Source organism: Taudactylus pleione, unplaced genomic scaffold (genome assembly GCF_031769625.1).
Source record: "Taudactylus pleione unplaced genomic scaffold, aTauple2 ptg000502l, whole genome shotgun sequence".
Taxonomy (NCBI): Eukaryota; Metazoa; Chordata; class Amphibia; order Anura; family Myobatrachidae; genus Taudactylus; species Taudactylus pleione.
The window spans coordinates 6,689,239-6,709,363 of record NW_028284904.1 but is presented as its reverse complement, the minus strand read 5'-3'; the positions used below and the strand labels follow the sequence as shown (position 1 = coordinate 6,709,363).

The following is a 20,125-nucleotide window of genomic DNA, read 5'->3' as shown; positions in this document are numbered from 1 at the left end:
TCATCAGTGCCCCTGTGCCCCATGCTCCGTTGTGCTCTGCAATAAGCTCATCACAGAGAGTATAAATAGTTAAATGATAGAAAATATTAAAATAAACTTTCCTGCCCACTGCACCCAAGGATTGGTGATCAGTGAGCTCCTTCTCTGTGACCCATGGTCAGCTGATCTGTTCGGTCAGCTGAGGTGCCGGCCAGGACTTCAGCTGACTGCACAGATTAGCTGACTGGTTACAGAGAAGGAGCTCACCGCTCACCGATCCTGGTGCAGGTAAGCTTCATTTGCCTCGCTACCCGACTCCAGATACAAGATGCTGCACTCAGGGCTGGCGCGTTGTGCTCAGCTGAGTATGCAAGGCAGGGAGGCGCCCAGCTGGAGAGGTGCTCTCCCCACTCTGCTGCTATCCAGTATCCACTGTTGCTGCACCTGTTAAGCTATGACAGGCAGCGGCATAACTTCAGTGCTGTTAACCCCGGGTTCACTCCTTACCGCGTTTGATTGCGGGTGCCCCCTTCTCAGGGACGGATCTAGTGACGGTGCCGCCGGTGCATTGCACCGGGCCCTGCGATATTAATGGGCCTGCATCTGGCGGATTAATAATGAGTCAGTCTAACTCATTAGTGTATGGACTAGTTAAGCCTCTGATATCCTAATAATGTTTTGTCTGCAGCTCTGGGAAGATTTGTCATTTATTTTTATATTGTTGTGCAATTTTATTTCCTCCAGTATATGGAATCCTCTACCAGCAGATGAAGAAGCCAGGTAATTGGATATCTAATTATTTGTTATGGTCTAGTCCACAATAAAGCCATTGTTTGCTGCACAGTTCTGATTGTCCATGGCCTGCAGTGGTGGGGTCTGTCCTATTGGGGCATGTTTTGGGCAAATTAGGTTCATGACGAAGGAAAACTATTCCAGGTGCCAATTATTCCAATATCCACAAAATAATAAATATTGCTTACCAGCAGCTAACAATAATTATAATCAACGTTTGATATTCCTCAAATATACAAACAAAAAAAAAGAGGATATTGTGGCACTTCAGTTCAACACTAAGGGGTAAATTTACTAAAGTGAGAGTTTTTAGAAGTGAGTTTTAAAAGTGATGTTGCCCATAGCAACCAATCAGATTCTAGCTATTATCTTCTAGAAGGTGCTAGTGAAATATTAAGTAGAATCTGATTGGTTGCTATGGGCAACATCACTTTTAAAACTCACTTCTAAAAACTCTCACTTTAGTAAATTAGTAGATTTAAATTTAGTAAATTTACCCCTAAGTTGTATACTTATCAATGTATACTAAAATAATGTGAAAACGGGTGTTTTCACACCCTTTTTTTACATTATTTTAGTTTTATACAAATGTATCAAAGAGCTTTTGTAAAAAAAAAAAAAACTCCTCCAAGCAATTAAATTTGTATTCTTTTAGTAAGAAGATCGCAATTACCAAACTTGTAATGGGAAATGTGATCTGTTCAAATGTACTAATGAAATAATTTCAGAAGCTTGCAACTATGATCAGCCTGTGTGTCTGAATAAACCACAGGCTGATCACAGAAAATATAGGGAGCTGTATGCCCACTCTCCAATGCAGCCTCAGCAGGCTGCCCCCTCAAGATTTGATATACCTCCCCCCCTTAGTGTGATAAAACTGTTATCAAGTGGATGTTACCGGTTCTTAGTGAATTGACAGGCCCACAAACAAGCTTTAAACCATGAGGGCAGTGACGTGATGTCAGCTGGTTGGGCTGTGTTTTGCAGTTTGTTGTCCATAGGGGCTGGCTGGGCTGTGTTGTGCCATCAGTTGTCCATAGGGGCTGTGTCCACTCCAAAGTCTATAGGGGCTGGCTGGGCTGTGTTGTGCAGTGTCCCAGTCCTAAAGGGGTGCTGTAGTGTTGCCCAGGGTGTGCTCTGTCCTTCAGGGGTGCTCCCCCCAAGTGCAAAAGAATATATATTTTTTCTGTGTTAATATATATTTTCTTTTCTGTGTTTGTGAATTGTGTGCGCAGAAGCCAGACATGCATCAACAAAGTAGCACCAAGCGTGCTCCTGTGTCATAAGTAAAGGGACGGGTGACTCGTCTGTTAAAGGGTGCTGTAACCCCCAAAGTGCACTCCAAATAAATAATATTTTTTTTCTTCTGTGTTTGTGAATTGTGTGCACTGTATGTGCATCCTCAAAGCAACAGTGCCAAGCGTGCGCCTGTGTCATAAGTAAAGGGCCAGATGGCTCGTCCGTTAAAGGGTGCTGTAACCCCCAAAGTGCACTCCAAATAAATAATATATTTTTTTCAGTGTTTGTGAATTGTGTGCACTGTACGTGCATCCCAGTAGCGCCAAGCGTGCGTCTGTCCGTTAAAGGGTGGTGTAACCCCCAAAGTACACTAGAACAAAAAAATATATATATTTTCTGTGTTTGTGTGCACCTTAGCCGCACGTATATATCAATATAACATAAATGGAGGACCAAACTTTCTCTGATAAAAATAATATAGGGAAAGATGAAGAACCACTTCCTCCTAGTGCTGAAGCTGCTGTCACTAGTCATGACATAGACGATAACATGCCATCAACATCATCTGCCAAGGCCGATGCCCAATGTCATAGTAGAGGGCATATAAAATCCCAAAGGACAAAGTTCTTAAAAAAAGCATTTAAATCATCTGAGGAGAAACGTAAACTTGCCCATATGCCATTTACGACACGGAGTGGCAAGGAACGGCTAAGGTATTCCCCTATGTTCATTACTAGTGGTTTAGCTTCACATGACGATGGAAGCCCTCCTCCCACCATAAAAATCAAACAAGTTAAGCTGGCAAAAGCACAGCAAAGAAATGTGCTTTCTAATTCTAAGATATCACAAATCCCCAAGGAGAGTCCAAGTGTGTCGACAGTTGCGATGCCTGACCTTCCCAACACTGGACGGGAAGAGGTGGCTCTTTCCACCATTTGCACGCCCTCTGCAAGTGCTGGAAGGAGCACCCACAGTCCACTTGCTGATATGCAAATTGAAGATGTCACTGTTGAAGTACAACAGGATGAAGATATTGGTGTAGCTGGCGCTGAGGAGGAAGTTGACGAGGAGGATTCTGATGGTGAGGTGGTTTAAATGAGGCTCCGGGGGAGACAGTTGTTGTCCGTGGGATGAAAAAGCCCAACACGGTCATGCCTGGGCAGAAGACCAAACATTCCACCTCTTTGGTCTGGCAATATTTCTATCCAAATCCAGACAACAACTGTTTTGTCAAATGTACCCTATGTAAAGGTGAAATAAGTAGGGGTAGGGGCGTTAACCAGCTAGGAACATCCTCCCTTATACGTCACCTGCAGCGCGTTCATAAAAAGTTACTGTCAAGTTCAGAAACTTTGGCTAAGACTGTAAGCAGTCCAGGGACACCTATATCCCTTTTTCCTGTTGTATCCAAGTGCCTGCAAACCACACTGTCAACTCCCTTCTCATCAATTTCCTCCTTAGTCAGGATCGGAAGTAGCCCTGCAGGCCATGACATGACTGATTCTCCTATCTGGGATTCCTCCGGAGAATCCTGCATTGCTACGCCTACTCCTGCCACTGCTACTGTTGCTGCTGGGAGTTGTTCTTCATCCCAGAGAGGAAGAAGGAGCACCACTACTCTTACTAAACAATTGACCCTCCAACAGCTCTTAGCGAGGAGGATGAAGTATGACAGCAGTCATCCTGAAGCAAAATGGATAACTGAGGCCTTGACTGCTGTGTTGGTGTTAGACGTGCGTCCAGTATCCGCCATTAGTGCAGTGGGATTTAGACAATTGATGGAGGTAGTATGTCCCCGGTACCAAATCCCACCTAGATTCCACTTCACTAGGCAGGCGATACCAAGAATGTACTGAAAAGTCAGAAAAAGTGTCCTCAGTGTCCTAAAAAATTTGGTTGTACCCAATGTCCTCTTAACCTCGGACATGTGGACAAGTGGAACAGGACAGACTAAGGACTATATGACTGTGACAGCCCACTGGGTAAATGTATCACCTTACGCAGCAACAACAGCAGCGTCACCAGTAGCAGCATCTCAGAAACGCCAGCTCGTTCCAAGGCAGGCTACGCTGTGTATCACCGGTTTCAGTAAGAGGCACGTCGCCGACAACCTCTTAGAGAAACTGAGGGAAATCATCGCCTAGTGGCTTACCCCACTTAGACTCTCCTGGGGATTTGTGATATCTCTGACAATGCCGCCAATATTGTGCGGGCATTACATCAGGGCAAATTCCAGCACTTCCCATGTTTTGCTCACACAATAAATTTGGTGGTGCAGAATTTTCTGAAAAACAACAGGAGCATGCAAGAGATGCTTTGGGTGGCCCGAAAAGTTTCTGGCCACTTTCGCCATTCAGCGACTGCGTTCCGAAGACTCGAGCACCAGCAAACACTCTTGAAACTGCCCCACCATCACCTGAAGCAAGAGGTTGTGACGCGGTGGAACTCAACTCTCTATATGCTTCAGAGGATGGAGGAGCAGCAAAAGGCCATTCAAGCCTATACATCCACCTATGACATAGGCAAAGGAGGGGGTATGCACCTGCCTCAAGTGCAGTGGAAAATGATTTCCGTGATGTGCAAGGTTCTCCAGCCCTTCGAACTTGCCACACGTGAAGTCAGTTGAGACACTGCCAGCTTGAGTCAGGTCATTCCCCTCATCAGGCTTTTGCAGAATCAGTTGGAGAAAGTGAAGGAGGAGCTAAGACGGAGCGATTCTGCTCAACATGTGGGACTTGTAGATGAAGCCCCTCATTCGCTTTGCCAGGATTCCAGGGTGGTCAATCTGTTGAAAACAGACCACTACATTTTGGCCACCGTGCTCGATCCTAGGTTTAAAGCCTATGTGGTGTCTCTCTTTCCGGCCGACACAAGCCTGCAGAGGTGCGAAGACCTGCTGGTGAGAACACTGTGAGCTGAAGTGGAACGTGACATGTCAACAGCTCCTTCTACATTTTCTCCCGCAACTGGGGCTGCCAGGAAACAGCTTAGGTATCCTAAGCAACCCACTGGCGGTGATGCAGGGCAGGCAGGACCAAGTTTGGACATCTGGTCCGGACTGAAGGACCTGGCAAAAATTTCTGACATGTCTACTGTCACTGCATATGATGCTGTCACCATTGACAGAATGGTTTAGGATTACATCGGTGACAGCATCCAAGTAGGCATGTCAGACAGTCCGTACCTGAACTGGCAGGAAAAAGAGGCAATTTGGAGGCCCCTGCACAAACTGGCTCTATTTTATTTAAGTTGCCCCCCCTCCAGTGTGTACTCCGAAAGAGTGTTTAGTGCAGCTGGGAATCTTGTCAGCGAAAGGCGTAGGAGTATGCTTCCACAAAACGTGGAGATGATGTTCAGAAAAACGAATTATCAAATCTTCCAGGGAGACCAGCCTCCAGAACGTACAGAGGTGGATTCAAGCGGGGACGAGTTAATACTCTGTGAGGATGTACATAACACTGAAGAGGGTGAGGAATCGGTGGATCAGGAGGATGAGGACGACATCTTGCCTCCGTTGAGCCAGTTTGTGCAGGGACAGATTAATTGCCAGCTTGTTTTGTGGGGGCCCAAACGAACCAATCATTTCAGCCACAGTCGTGTGGCAGACCCTGGCGCTGAAATGATTGGTTTGTTAAAGTGTGCATGTCCTGTTTATACAACATAAGGGTGGGTGGGAGGGCCCAAGGACAATTCCATCTTGCACCTCTTTTTTTTCTTTGCATTATGTACTGTTTGGGGCCTAGTTTTTCGAACTGCCATCCTGTCTGCCACTGCAGTGTCTCTCCTAGATGGGCCACGTGTTTGTGCCGGCCACTCGTGTCGCTTAGCATAGTCATCCAGCTACCAAGGTGCAACCTTTTGGACATAAAAACACTATTGTGAGGTGTTCAGAATAGACTGGAAATTAGTGGAAATTAAGGTTATTGAGGTTAATAATAGCATAGGAGCAGAAAAACCCACAAATTCAGTGATTTTAGCTGTTTTTATGCTTTTTAAAAAAAAAATACAGATCCAAAACACAAAACCCAGAACCCAAAACACGGAAGGGTGGTTTTGGCAAAACCAATCCAGATCCAAAACACGAAGAAAGATCCAGATCCAAAACCAAAACACAAAACACGAAAATAGGCCGGCGCACGCCCTAGTTTAAGGGGCTGGCTACTGTTGTCACTTGTCAGTGGCTGGCTGCTTAATATCCATACTGCATAGGGGCTGGCTCGCTGTTGTCACTTGTCATAGGGGCTGGCTGGCTGTTGTCCACTCCGTCTTATCCATATACTAGGGCTGGCTGCTGTGCTGGGCTGTGCTGTGCCTGTTGTACATAAGGGCTGTGTTACTCTATATACTAGGCAGTGGCGGAACTCCGGGAGACAATGGATTCACTTGCCGCCGGGCGCCAGCCCTGAAGGGGGCACCTGGCTCCACATTGTCCCCCGAAGCTGCATGGTGAAGGAACGCTGTTGATCAACGCTCCTCCCCCAATGGTGTAACTACAGAGGGTGCAGGGGGTCCGGTCGCCCGCTGAGTGTGTTACCAGTTGGTGCCCTGCTCCTATTCAAACCCCCGGTTACAGCCGGAGGACGGAGCTTATGCCGTCTTCCAGGTCCTGCAGTGCACTATGGGAGTGACGTCACTCCCATAGTGCTGAGGAGCGGGTGCCGGGGACAGATGGCAGCAGCACTGGAGCAGGGTTTAAGGTATATTTTTTTTGCATGTGTGCGTGCAAGGGGCAACTACAGGGGGCTCACTACTGGGGGCAGCTACAGGGAGCTCACTACTGGGGGCAACTACAGGGGGCTCACTACAGGGGGCTCAACTACAGGGGGCTCACTACTGGGGCCTCACCACTGGGGGCAGCTACAGGGGGCTTACTACCATGCGGCAGCTACAAGGGGCTCACTACTGGGGGAATTACAGGGGCCTCACTACTGGGGGCAGCTACAAGGGGCTCACTACTGGGGGAATTACAGGGGGCTCACTAATGGGGGCAACTACAAGGGGCTCACTACTGGGGGCAGCTACAGGAGGCTCACTACTGGGGGCATTACAGGGGGCTCACTACTGGGGACAACTACAGTGGGCTCACTACAGGGGGCTTACTACTGGGGGCATTACAGGGGGCTCACTACTGGAGGCATTACAGGGGGCTCACTACTGGAGGCATTACAGGGGGCTTACTACTGGGGACTTATTACAGGGGGCTTACTACTGGGGGCATCATATGGGGGCATTACAGGGGCCTTACTACTGGGGGCATCATATGGGGACATTACTACTGGGGGAATCATACACTACAGGGGCCTTACTATTGGGGGCACTACAGGGGCCTTACTATTGGGGGCACTGCATAGGGGGACCTCTACAGGAGGAACTGCATAGGGGGACCATTACTGGGGGGCACTACATAGGCAGGCACTACATAGGGGGACCTCTACTGAGGGCACTGCATAGGGGGACCACTACTGGGGGAACTATATAGGGGGGCGGCGGCAGCTGGGGCTGGCATAGGTACTGGGGGGTGGTACATTTTAATTTGGGGGCACCAACATTTATCATGCCTCTGGGCACCTGGAATGAAGTTACTCCACTGATACTAAGAGCTGTGTCACTGCAGTCCTTAAGGGGTGCTCCTGTGTTGTCCAGAGGGTGCTCTGTCCATCAGGGGTGCTCTCCCCCCCCAAGTGCAAAAAAAATAAAATTACACATTTTCTGTGTGTGTGTGTGTGTATGTTAGCCATACCTATCAGCAACGTAGCTGCACAGGGGTGCTCCCTGTGTCATTTATCAAAGGGCTGCTGCCTCGTTCAGGGGTGCTCTCCCCCCAAGTGACAAAAAAAATAAATAAATCAATGTGTTTTTTGTGTATGTGTGCGTCAGCCACACTTATCACCAGCAACGTGTCTGTGCAGGGGTGCTGCCTGTGTCATTTATCAAGGGGCTGCTGCCTCATTCAGGGGTGCTCTCCCTCCCAAGTGCCAACAAAAGAAATGAATCAATCAATGTGTTTTTTTTTCTGTTTGTGTGTATGCATTAGCCATGACATCACAAACGCCTCAGCTGAGATTTGCATAAACATTTTCAAAAGGTGAAAATATAGGATATGGTTTAAAACATAGAATAAAGCAGCTAAAACTACGTACTCTGATTATAGTGTCCCTACTCCCAGTCCCTACACATGGCACCTCTACCAGAATTTGAGCGAGTCAGAGGGCCAACTCCATGCAACCGTATTCCAGAGTGCAGCTGCTCCTCCTGTAGACCAGGTCAGAAGATGTGTATGGGGTGTGGTGATGATATGGACTAAAATGGAGTTCACATCCACTAAAGTGGACAATGAATCCCCTAACAGGGAGCGCAGCTGTAATTTATACACAACACAGGATGGGATGACGATATATGCTTGAGTGATGTATACATCATCTTCTTCACACAATATTAATTTGTCTTTGCTGGAATCCACCATTACAAGTGCCTCTATAATATTTGCACGTAATTGATGGTAAAGGTCTTTCTCGTAGAATTTGTAGTTCATTTTGATGGACATCATCTTTTCCATTTTGGGGAAGCAGTCTCTGGCTGATTACTGACAAGGTTCCCGGCTGTGCTGAAAACTCTTTCTGAGTACACACTGGAAGGTGGGCAGCTCAAGTAAAGAAAAGGCAGTTTTGTGTAAGGGCCTCCAAATTGCCTCTTTGTCCTGCCAGTAGTCATTTACAGAACATCTCTTCAGATGTGTCCATTGTGAATACGAAATAATGTCTTCATCCCTTCTGGGATGAAAATCCACTCCTAGCAGCAGGCATGGCACTAAATAATTCTCAAGAAATACACAACGTAAAAATTAAACTTTAAATCTGAAATGTTGCATTTGCTGCTCTGTTCCACTTGTCCACATATCTGCTCTGGTTAAGTGGACAATGGGAATAAAGGCAGTTTGAAGGCTACTAACTAACTATGTTTATTTTTAATGCCCTTGTGTAGGTTGGGAAATGTTCATGTGGAAGCTTGCAAAGTATTATTTTACAGTCAATTGTTTTGGAAAGCACTACTAGAAGTCTTTCTGGTCCTCTTCTGGGATGAAAATCAACTCCTAGCAGCAGAAGTTGGCGCAGGATTCTCAAGAATGTAAGACCTTAAGGGGTAAATTTAATTTACTAAAGTGAGAGTTTTTAGAAGTAAGTTTTAGAAGTGAAGTTGCTTACCCATAGCAACCAATCATATTCTAACTATTAACTTCTAGAAAGTGCTAGGTAAATGTTAAGTAGAATCTGATTGGTTGCTATGGGCAACATCACTTCTAATACTCACTTGTAAAAATTTACCCATTAATCTTAAATCTTGCATTGTCCACATATCTGTGCTGGTTGAGTGGCAGTTTGGAGGCTACTAACTAACTATGTTTTTTTTAATGTCCCTGTACAGGTTGGGAAATGCTTTTTCATGTGTAAGCTTTGCAAAGGATTATTTAATAGTCAATAGTTTTGGAAAGCACTACTAGAAGTCTTCCTGGTCCCCTTCTGGGATGAGAAAATACACTCCCAGAAGCAGCAGGCATGGAGCTCAAGGATTCTTCTGGGGCAAGGACTGATGTGAATAAGTATAATATTTTTTTACATACATACTCCAACTCCCTCACTCCCTCAGTCCCTCAGGCCTCTCTTGAATAATTAAAACATTTGTTTCCTGATGTGCCATGTTGGAAGTTGAACTGCCACGTGTTTGTGCCGCCCACTGCTGCCGCTTAGCTCAGTCAGCCAGCTAGCTTGGTGCAAATTTTGGGCCTAAACTGGATGAAAAAAATATTTGAAGTTAATAATACTGTAGGAACAAAAACAGACCCATTTTATGTGATTTTAGCTGTTTTTATGATTTTTTAAGAAAAAAATCTAGATCAAAAAACCAAAACACGGGGGTTGGCGCACATCTCTAGTAATGATTGCCCCTGGTAATGACTGTCCCTGATAATGACTGTCCCTGGTAATGATTGCCCCTGGTAATGACTGGCCCTGGTAATATACTGCTTTATATGGCCCTAAAATGGGGTTGAACTTTACCTTAGCAGAAACTCAACAGATTAAAACAAGAGCACAAGTATGAGGCCTCCATACAACCCAAAAATGATATTAAAAGACTGACACATACTGTAGAAGGGAACCATTTTCCTGCTCATAAACCTGCAGCAGTCTATGGCAGGGGTGGGGAACCTTTTTTCTGCCAAGGGCCATTTTGATATATATAATATTATTTGTGGGCCCGGTGCAGGCCATGCCCCCTTCATGTGATGTCACATGGGGTCGGGCCACTTTCGCCGGTGATAAAAGTGATGCTCGAACTATAAGGGCAGTGATTTGACCTACTGAAGCAACTTAAGGATGCTCCAGATGGCACTGCTGCAGAGATTCTAGTGCCATTCTAGACACCCTGATAGCCAGATGTGGTTATCAGAAAAAAAACTCAGAGGAACAGAACAAATGATTTTGGGGGCCTTATACGGCCCCCGGGCCTCAGGTTCCCCATCCCTGGTCTATGGGAATCCATGCTATGTGATATAAGTGACCAGGAATAGGAAGATGCACCCGATCAGGATGAAAATTTTTCAGGGATCATTACAGAACTGTGTGAAAATAGCAGCTTTTATTTTAGATTATATAATAGCCTATATATTTTGGTGAGTAGTAAAACAAATCAATGGCTGAACTTTCTAGTCAATAAATAATAAATTGAAATACAAGATTAATGTTTGGATGATATTTACAGTGTTTTCTGCGCTCCAGCCCTGATATAAGCATCAGACAAGTAATACATTGTAATCATTAGCTTATTCCGGACTGTCACTGATCAGTATTTAGTCTGGCAGTATTTTACACTATGAAGACACAGCACACGGCCAGAAGGCACATAGGGGCCTATTCATTAACACATAAAAATCGATGGAGGTAATTAGGTTTAGAAATCGCATGGAGTTCTACCTAATTACAGGAGGAATTCATCATTCCTCCTCTCCATAAGTAGCTATTGCAAAAAGCTGTCATTTTTGCGATGACAGCTTTTCGGGAAATAGTTTCCCTCACTACACTGCATTACCGCAGCTGGAATCCGTGCTGCGCATGCGCTGTTACAATTGTAAACCCAGCGCATGCGCAGCACTACTTAGTGCTGTGGTAATTTTGTGTACCCCCCTTCCCCTTCTCCCCTCCGCTCACCTCCCCCCGACTTACCTGTCCGCACAGCAGCCCCCGGCTCCGTCCTACTGGTCTGCCATGTGGTCTCCCAGCAGACCACAGTACAGATTAGAAAACACAGTGTCCGACCAGCCTCCAGAGCCAGAGGAAGCACCAGAGCGCCGGAGGGAGACGCCGGGAGACCTGTCCAGCTGGAAGCAGGTAAGTTTCACCTGCTATTCGCCACCTCACAGTGGCTGATAGTACCTCCATCAAATTCCGAAAATTCATAATTTTCGGAATTTGATGAATACCATAATTTAAATATCCCCATAATAATGTATGGGGAGTGTGGAAATTAATGCATAGGAGCTTAGCAAGGAGATATCAGTGATATCTCCTGTGCTAAGTGTCATCATGAATACTAAAATAACGTTATTTAAGGAAAATGTCCTTAAAAACATGAATTTAGTGTTGATGAATAGGCCCCATAGAAGCCTATTTATCATTAAATATTTGTGACATATTCCCAGGAAACACACATTTTCAGGGGATACCTGCAAATATTAAATATCACCCCAATGTGTCAAGGAGGGACTACAGCAGATATCTCCGATGTGAAGATGGCATTAGCTGCACAGGCGTGGCCTGTAGGTTGCTCATGCGCAGTAGAATCGATGGAGGAGGGATGAGAACACTGATGTGGTCACTTCACACCAAAGGCATCGCACACTGTCTATGCTATTTAATACATTTGGGCGCTATTATCTCATACTGCAATGCTGTCATGGGCGCTAATATCACGATAAATGGGCCCATGCTACGCTTAGTCTGGGACAAAACTATAGACCTGGTAGGAAGTGTGCCGAATATGAATAAACTTTCTATCATCAGATGATAAATGTGACCCATAAACTTAAACTAAACTTAACTAAAATAAACACACAAGACCAAGTTATGCCTTTTAAATTAACTAGTCAGCTTTATTTAGTTACAATGGTAGGTATGGTGGCAGGAGAAAGAATGGCAAACAACTAGCATCCACTTGTCTTAGGCCAAAAGTATATCACAACTTGTGAGGGCCAACTATCCCAGACAAGGGCAAGTGTGATCTTAATAAACTTGCAAGGGCCAACTATCCCTTTCAGAGCAAGTGACCAACACCCATACCAATGCACTATTCATCCTGCTCGGTCGAGATGTGCCACTGACCCCAATAGGGTGAAATCAGCCTAATCAGTGCATTGAAAGGGTGCGCACCGCTATTATTGCCGCAAGATGGACGCTTCAATATTGCCGGTCTTTCCCGCCACAACGGTTCTCATACTAACTAACCAAACCCATTAATACCGCAAATATGCCTTCCAGAAACAAAAAAATGACCCTCCTCAGTGAGATGTACACCATCCCTACGAAAAAGATGGGCATCTTGGATCCGAATTAAAGGATGATGCACCACTAGCCCTCCCCACTCCAGCACATGCCTAGCCCCCCATTTGTTCACTTTCCTCCTGGACCTGTCCAAAGCCACACTATCATAACAATAGCACCAGGAAAGCATGGCGATGATAGAGGACCATACCAACAGGCAGTCAGGCTATAGCCGAACCACCTCCCTCAAGTCGCGAACAATCGCGTGGCGCAGCTCTAAAGAAGTTTGCTGAACCAAATCATTGCCTCCGAGATGAATAATTAACACTTAGGGGCTCCGAATTCAGCCACTGACCTGTGTAAGCTGCGCAACAAAGCTTCCCAACGAGGGAACACCGAGGCATCTGTTGCAAAGCGAGACTGCCCAGCCCAAAATATAAAAGAGTGACCAATACAACAAATGGGCCTAGCGTCCTGGAAACCTGTAAATATACAGAAATATAATAGATGCGTATATATGAAACATGTCAAATCATAAAAGGAGGATCGGGAGGAAGACTTGACCCGAGGTGAAAACCTACAAAAAACCTGCTGGATCTTTTCTATTGTAAACATTTTCCTTTTATATCTTCTTTTATTTATTCACTATTAATGTTACTTTAAGCTAACCAATCAATGTCCAAAGCAGGGCAAAAAACAGTGCAAAATCTCTCGGGACCCCCACCGGAAAGGCGACGAGTTGGCCAAGGCACTCAAGTCAAAACGAATAAAGTATAACAATTTATGGTTCCACACAAACATATCTTCAGTAGGCATTGGATTTCCATCTTCCGAGAGCCTGGATCTCCTGTGGAAAAAGACCCGAAGAGGCCGCAAAAATTGCGGCACCCATTCTAAAAGAATGGATACCGTACTCCGAAGGGGAAAGCCCGAGCTGCCGTATGCAGCGATGGAAGACTGATTGAAATTGGAATTTAGTCAGAGGAGATCCGTCCTCATGCATGAGCCAAACCCCCGGAGGCCAAGTGAACCGCAGAAATCCTGTCATCAGGACAGAACTCCAGGGACACCCGGTGACCCCTACCCATCTGATCGGTCTTAGAATGCACAACATCATATTGCGCAGCAGAATGTGGGAACAAAGCAGAGGGGGTTGAGCGTGATGCGAAGCTATGACCAGTTTGCTGATGCAAAAAGCCCTGTGAAAGGACATCACAAAAGCGAGGTGAAATAAAAGAACCTCGAACTGCGTGAAACAAATGACCTGTCACATTGATACGCTAACAAATTAGGACCAATAGGACGACGCTGATGATCATCCATGGTAGGAATGGTGCGAGACCAACCCCTAAGGGCCTTTTGTATTACAAAACCCTTAGTGATGTCTCTCTGTCCCGCCATACGCAGAAAAAATTAAATCCCGGCAAGTCTCTGGGCAACATAAGCCTGCGACCTGCAGGAATTCAATAAAGACTATACAAAAGCGACCATATTAGCATAATGAGATCTACCTGATGAACACCATCCTTGAAAAAAGATCTCCCACTGTTGCCAAGATGTCTGGTAGGCAGTCAACATCCATGGGACCACGGACAGACGTGCAAGATCTTCCATTCCGGTTTGATGATCTGCCAACAATGAAATGGACTAGGCTCACCACTCAATGCCATGTACGGTGCAAATTCACGAAAATCCCCGCCACAAGATGGGCTGTAAACAGTATGTTAAATTGTAAAGCACGCAGGACTAGCCAAGCAAGGAGACACAGCACTGGTAGTGATGACAATCTTTGGTTATTGATCGCATGTATTACTCCCAGGTTATCGCACCAAAACACGATGCAACGGTCATGCAACCGATGACACCATAGCTCCAATGCCACCACTATGGGAAACAGTTCCAGCAGGATCAAGTTCTTGGTCAGTCCTGCCTGCACCCATTCCGACGACCAAGCCGAAAAACACCAATCACCACCCAAAAAAGATCCAAAACCTGAGGATCCTGCAGCATCCGTGAAGAGCTACAGGCAAGCATTAGGCTGAGGCACCGCAGGCCAGACATGCACTCCGTTGAAATCGCCCAGAAAGGTCTCCCAAACCACCAGGTCCAGTTTTAATTCAGCAAGACAGCCGCAGAAAATGGTGCGGTTGTCGCAGTCCTACCAAGGCCTTCTGTAGCTTGCTACAAAAAATCTTCCCCATCGGGTTAATGCGACACGCAAAGTTAAACAGTCCAAGCAAGGATTGACCTTGACGAAGTGTTACCTTTCCCCCCTGCCAACGCTAGGAGGAGTTTGCATCCTGCAAGCGATGCACCTTGTCCGGTAGCAGCCGGCAAAAACCCTCCAAGGTATCAATTTCAATACCCAAGAAAACCAACTTAGTAGCGGGGCCTTCAGTCTTGTCGTTCACAATAGGAACCCCAAATTCCGCGAAGAGTGCTTGCAATGAAAAAAGGAGGCAATTGCAGTGATCCGAACTGGTTGGACCCACGCACAAGGAGTCGTCCAAGTAATTTGCTATGCTCATCTCCCCAGACCCCACTGCGACACACCAATGGAGAAAGGAACCGAAATGCTCGAAGAATGAACAGGAAACTAAACATCCCATAGGAAGACATTTGTCCAGGTAATAACCATCTGGCAACTGGAAACCCATGAAATGAAATGATTCAGTATGCAGGGGCAACAATCTGAAAGCGGACTTAATGTCCACTTTTTCCATCAAATAACCCCGGCCTGCTGTGTGAACTAATGCTAATGCAGAGTCGAAGGACTGGTACTGCACGCGGCAGACCTAAACTTCTATGGCATCATTAACCGAATTACCTGACGGATGTGACAGGTGCTGAATTAAACGGCAACTCCCCGGGGCTTTCTTGGGGACAACACCCACAGGTGAGAGGACAAGATCAGGTATCGGAAGTTGCATGAAAGGCCCAATCATGCGACCCAGCCAGACCTCCTTCATAACCTTGTCCTTAAGAACATAAGACAAATCGTAGGCCGAGCGTAAATTCCTAGGGGACCTGGAACCCATAGACCGAATGATTGGAAGCGAAAACCCCCCTGCAAAGCCCTTACTCAAAAAAGTGCCATCATCACACACAGGATACCAGTCCAGCCATTTTCCCATGGCATCCAGACGGATGGGACTTGCTGCTCTACTTAAAATTCACACCCCCTGCCCGATTGGCAGTGGGTGTTGTGGCGGTGTCCTGAGCCCCTCCTGGCCTACGGGAGCAGTTCTTACTGGGGTGTGTTGTGCCGCAGCGGAGGCACTGGTGTCTAAAACGACACCTGTTTCCCAGGGTACAATTCCCAATATTGTACGCGTAACACTTACACTTGTTCTGCCCTTCACTGGCTGTCCTTGGTGCTGAGGGGGATGAGGGTTGAACTGGCCACCCAGAGAACTGAGCAGAAACGACGCGTGTATGTTGCGTCACCTCCATCCACACCTCAACATCTTTACAACCCAGGTCCATGACCCTGACCCGATCCAGTTTGTGATGAAACTCCTCATCATATTGATGCCACGCCGTACCCCGTGATGACTTGAATAGGCCGTGTATCAGGTGCAAATGCCGAATCATGTTAAGGTACCCGGAAGGCCTTGTTTTAAGATAGCAAGCCGAAAACACACAAACCCCAGATATCCGATTAGTGTAGGACTTATAGGCCTCCAGCCCAATACCCTCTTTTGCCTTTGCGGTCGCAAGAGCTTTTTTTGCCGTAGCTGTAAGGGTGAACATGTCCACGTAGCGCCCTTTTTTGATTCGCTCCTTAACCCTGGTAAGCATACCTCAAGTGACTGCTGTATTAGCACAGTGTACCACATCCTCAGGACCTGCTTCTCTATCTACACTGGTACTACTCCCTGAGGACCGTTTGCTAGAATGCCTTCGACGACGCGAGTGAATATCTCCATGCCCTTTTATGCCTAGCCTTTTGCGAACTATCGCTTGAAGAGGAGGAGGAAATGGAACTAGACCCGCAGTCAGATGAACTGGCACTCTCACCGGAAGGACCGACAATGGCATCGGTGACTCCAGTACCTGCGTTAGCTATAATGTCAGCCACCACGCTTCTGGACAGGGCTGTGACCACTGGTACCTCCTCCAGACTGTCGTCTGTAAAATAAGAGACTGAGGCAGCATTGTGTGCACTGACTGTGTCCGCAGCCTGATTGGGCTGAGGAAGGGAGACAGCAGAGGAAGCGAAAGGGACAGAGGGAGCTGCGGGCATAGGAGAGAGGGAGAGTCCGCAAATTCTGCCTAACTGCTGCACCAGAGGGCCAAGCCGATGCAGAAGGGCCTCCAGTGTCAGCAGAGTTTCCAGGCTGCTGGGTCAAAAGCAGCGTCAGTGCACCTACTACAGACACCAGCAGTCCGGCAATGGCACCAGTGTCCAACAAGGGAGCACTCCCAGGTGCCACAGACCCTGCATACATAGCAATCGCCTGCGCAGTTGCCACACCCCAGGCCTGGAGGAGCTGGTGGCCACAGACATGGGGGAACCCATGTCTGAATCGCTATTACCATTATTAAAAGAGGGCAGCACAAGAGGGGGAGGATTAACCTGCCTGTCACTATGCCGACACTGGCTCCGCCCACTTAATCTCCACCACCCATCTGGCTCTACACTGGCCTGCGTGCAAGCCGGCGCCATGACAGGCGTCAGGCCTGCACGCTTATGTGGCCTTTTTCATCGCCCTTGCCCCTGGACATCAGCCGACCCGAGCTGGGCGGCCACCGGGGACAAGGGATGGAACTCGTGCATGAGACTCCAGTAGGTGCTGTAGTTTTCTGGCCACTTCTGATCCCCGTTGGCCCCGGTCCCTAGTTGTGCTAATACTGGCGAGCACCGAGGGACAAAGGGCATGCGGCGGCAATTGGTGAGTGCGCTCACTGCACCGCCACGGCCATGCCCCCGCAGCACTCAACGCAGGTGAGGAGACCGCGCCTGACCCTCCAGACCGCTGGGAGGGCAGGCTCGGCTGTGCAGGGGGGCCCACATATGGCGCGCCGGACCCGGTACCGTCTGACAAACAGGCGGGCACAGAGTGTGCATGTTGGGGACGGTGCATTTTGTTATATACAACTACAGAGCTATAGTAGGGAGAGCTAGGGTAGGGATAGAGCTAGAGTAGGGAAAGAGGAAAGAAGTATGAAATAAAGAAAAATAAAAGGTCAGAAAACAATCAAAAAACAGATCTGCCAAGAACTGCACTTCCCTTGTCGCAGAACAAATTCAAAGAGGCAGATTTACAACATCAGATTCCCCACACCCTATCACATAACACGCCCCTTACCTCTCACCTTATCACATCTGCCTACTTACTGTAAACAATAAACAAATATATTTAACGTTATTAAACCCCTCTATCCCTGACTAGAAGTTTATGTGCCCTCAGTTCTAGCCCAAACCTCTGTTACATATCTGGCAGATTTGGAAGGGGTGTGAGGAAGGCGAGTGATGCTTCTGTGTCACCTACACAGCCCTCCACTCTGCTGTGTGCATATGAGGATCTGTTTGCTACCCCCTTACAACCCATACTTGCCAACTTTCCCTCATTGTCAGGGAGAATCCCTGATATACATAGTAGGGGTGTGCACCGGCCACTTTTCGTGTTTTGTGTTTTGGTTTTGGATCTGGATCTTTCTTCGTGTTTTGGATCTGGATTGGTTTTGCCAAAACCACCCTTCCGTGTTTTGGGTTCTGGGTTTTGTGTTTTGGATCTGTATTTTTTTGAAAAAAAGCATAAAAACAGCTAAAATCACAGAATTTGTAGGTTTTTCTGCTCCTATGCTATTATTAACCTCAATAACCTTAATTTCCACTCATTTCCAGTCTATTCTGAACACCTCACACCTCACAATAGTGTTTTTATGTCCAAAAGGTTGCACCGAGGTAGCTGGATGACTATGCTAAGCGACACGAGTGGGCGGCACAAACACGTGACCCATCTAGGAGTGACACTGCAGTGGCAGGCAGGATGGCAGTTAGAAAAACTAGGCCCCAAACTGTACATAATGCAAAGAAAAAAAGAGGTGCAAGATGGAATTGTCCTTGGGCCCTCCCACCCACCCTTATGTTGTATAAACAGGACATGCACACTTTAACAAATCAATCATTTCAGCGCCAGGGTCTGCCACACAACTGTGGCTGAAATGATTGGTTCGTTTGGGCCCCCACAAAACAAGCTGGCAATTAATGTGTCCCTGCACAAACTGGCTCTACGGAGGCAAGATGTCATCCTCATCCTCCTCATCCACCGATTCCTCACCCTCTTCAGTGTGTACATCCTCATCCTCACAAAGTATTAACTCGTCCCCACTTGAATCCACCACCACAGGTCCCTCTGTACCTTCTGGAGGCTGGTCTCCCTGGAAGAGCTGATAATTCATTTTGATGAACATCATCTTCTCCACATTCTGTGGAAGCAACCTCCTACGCCTTTCGCTGACAAGGTTCCCGGCTGCACTAAACACTCTTTCGGAGTACACACTGGAGGGGGGGCAACTCAGGTAAAATAGAGCCAGTTTGTACAGGGGCCTCCAAATTGCCTCTTTTTCCTGCCAGTACAGGTATGGACTGTCTGACATGCCTACTTGGATGCTGTCACCGATGTAATCCTCCACCATTCTGTCAATGGTGACAGTATCATATGCAGTGACAGTAGACATGTCAGAAATTGTTGCCAGGTCCTTCAGTCCGGACCAGATGTCCAAACTTGGTCCTGCCTGCCCTGCATCACCGCCAGCGGGTTGCTTAGGATACCTAAGTTTTTTCCTGGCAGCCCCAGTTGCGGGAGAAAATGAAGAAGGAGCCGTTGACGTGTCACGTTCCGCTTCAGCTGACAGTGTGTTCACCAGCAGGTCTTTGCACCTCTGCAGGCTTGTGTCGGCCGGAAAGAGAGACACCACATAGGCTTTAAACCTAGGATCGAGCACGGTGGCCAAAATGTAGTGGTCTGATTTCAACAGATTGACCACCCTGGAATCCTGGCAAAGCGAATGAAGGGCTTCATCCACAAGTCCCACATGCCGAGCGGAATCGCTCCGTCTTAGCTCCTCCTTCACTTTCTCCAGCTGCTTCTGCAAAAGCCTGATGAGGGGAATGACCTGACTCAAGCTGGCAGTGTCTGAACTGACTTCACGTGTGGCAAGTTCGAAGGGCTGAAGAACCTTGCACAACACGGAAATCATTCTCCACTGCGCTTGAGTCAGGTGCATACCCCCTCCTTTGCCTATGTCATAGGTGGATGTATAGGCTTGTATGGCCTTTTGCTGCTCCTCCATCCTCTGAAGCATATAGAGGGTTGAGTTCCACCGCGTCACAACCTCTTGCTTCAGGTGATGGCGGGGCAGGTTCAAGAGTGTTTGCTGGCGCTCCAGTCTTCGGCACGCAGTCGCTGAATGGCGAAAGTGGCCAGAAATTTTTCGGGCCACCCAAAGCGTCTCCTGCACGCCCCTGTCGCTTTTCAGAAAATTCTGCACCACCAAGTTTATTGTGTGAGCAAAACATGGGACGTGCTGGAATTTGCCCAGATGTAATGCCCGCACAATATTGGTGGCGTTGT

At 47.2% G+C, this 20,125-nt stretch overlaps 1 protein-coding gene across 1 annotated transcript in view; it reads right to left on the bottom strand.

Moving 5' to 3' along the window:
• Positions 1-15,580, bottom strand: part of LOC148501812 (ovostatin-like) — a 259,021-nt gene extending 243,441 nt beyond the window's left edge. The window contains exons 1-3 of the mRNA XM_088449994.1: positions 15,370-15,580; positions 14,858-15,084; positions 12,898-12,962 (exon numbers count right to left, since the gene is read on the bottom strand). Of these exons, the coding sequence (XP_088306120.1) occupies positions 12,898-12,962; positions 14,858-15,084; positions 15,370-15,580 (503 nt within the window). The remainder of the gene's footprint in view (positions 1-12,897; positions 12,963-14,857; positions 15,085-15,369) is intronic.
• Positions 15,581-20,125: the final 4,545 nt, after the last annotated feature.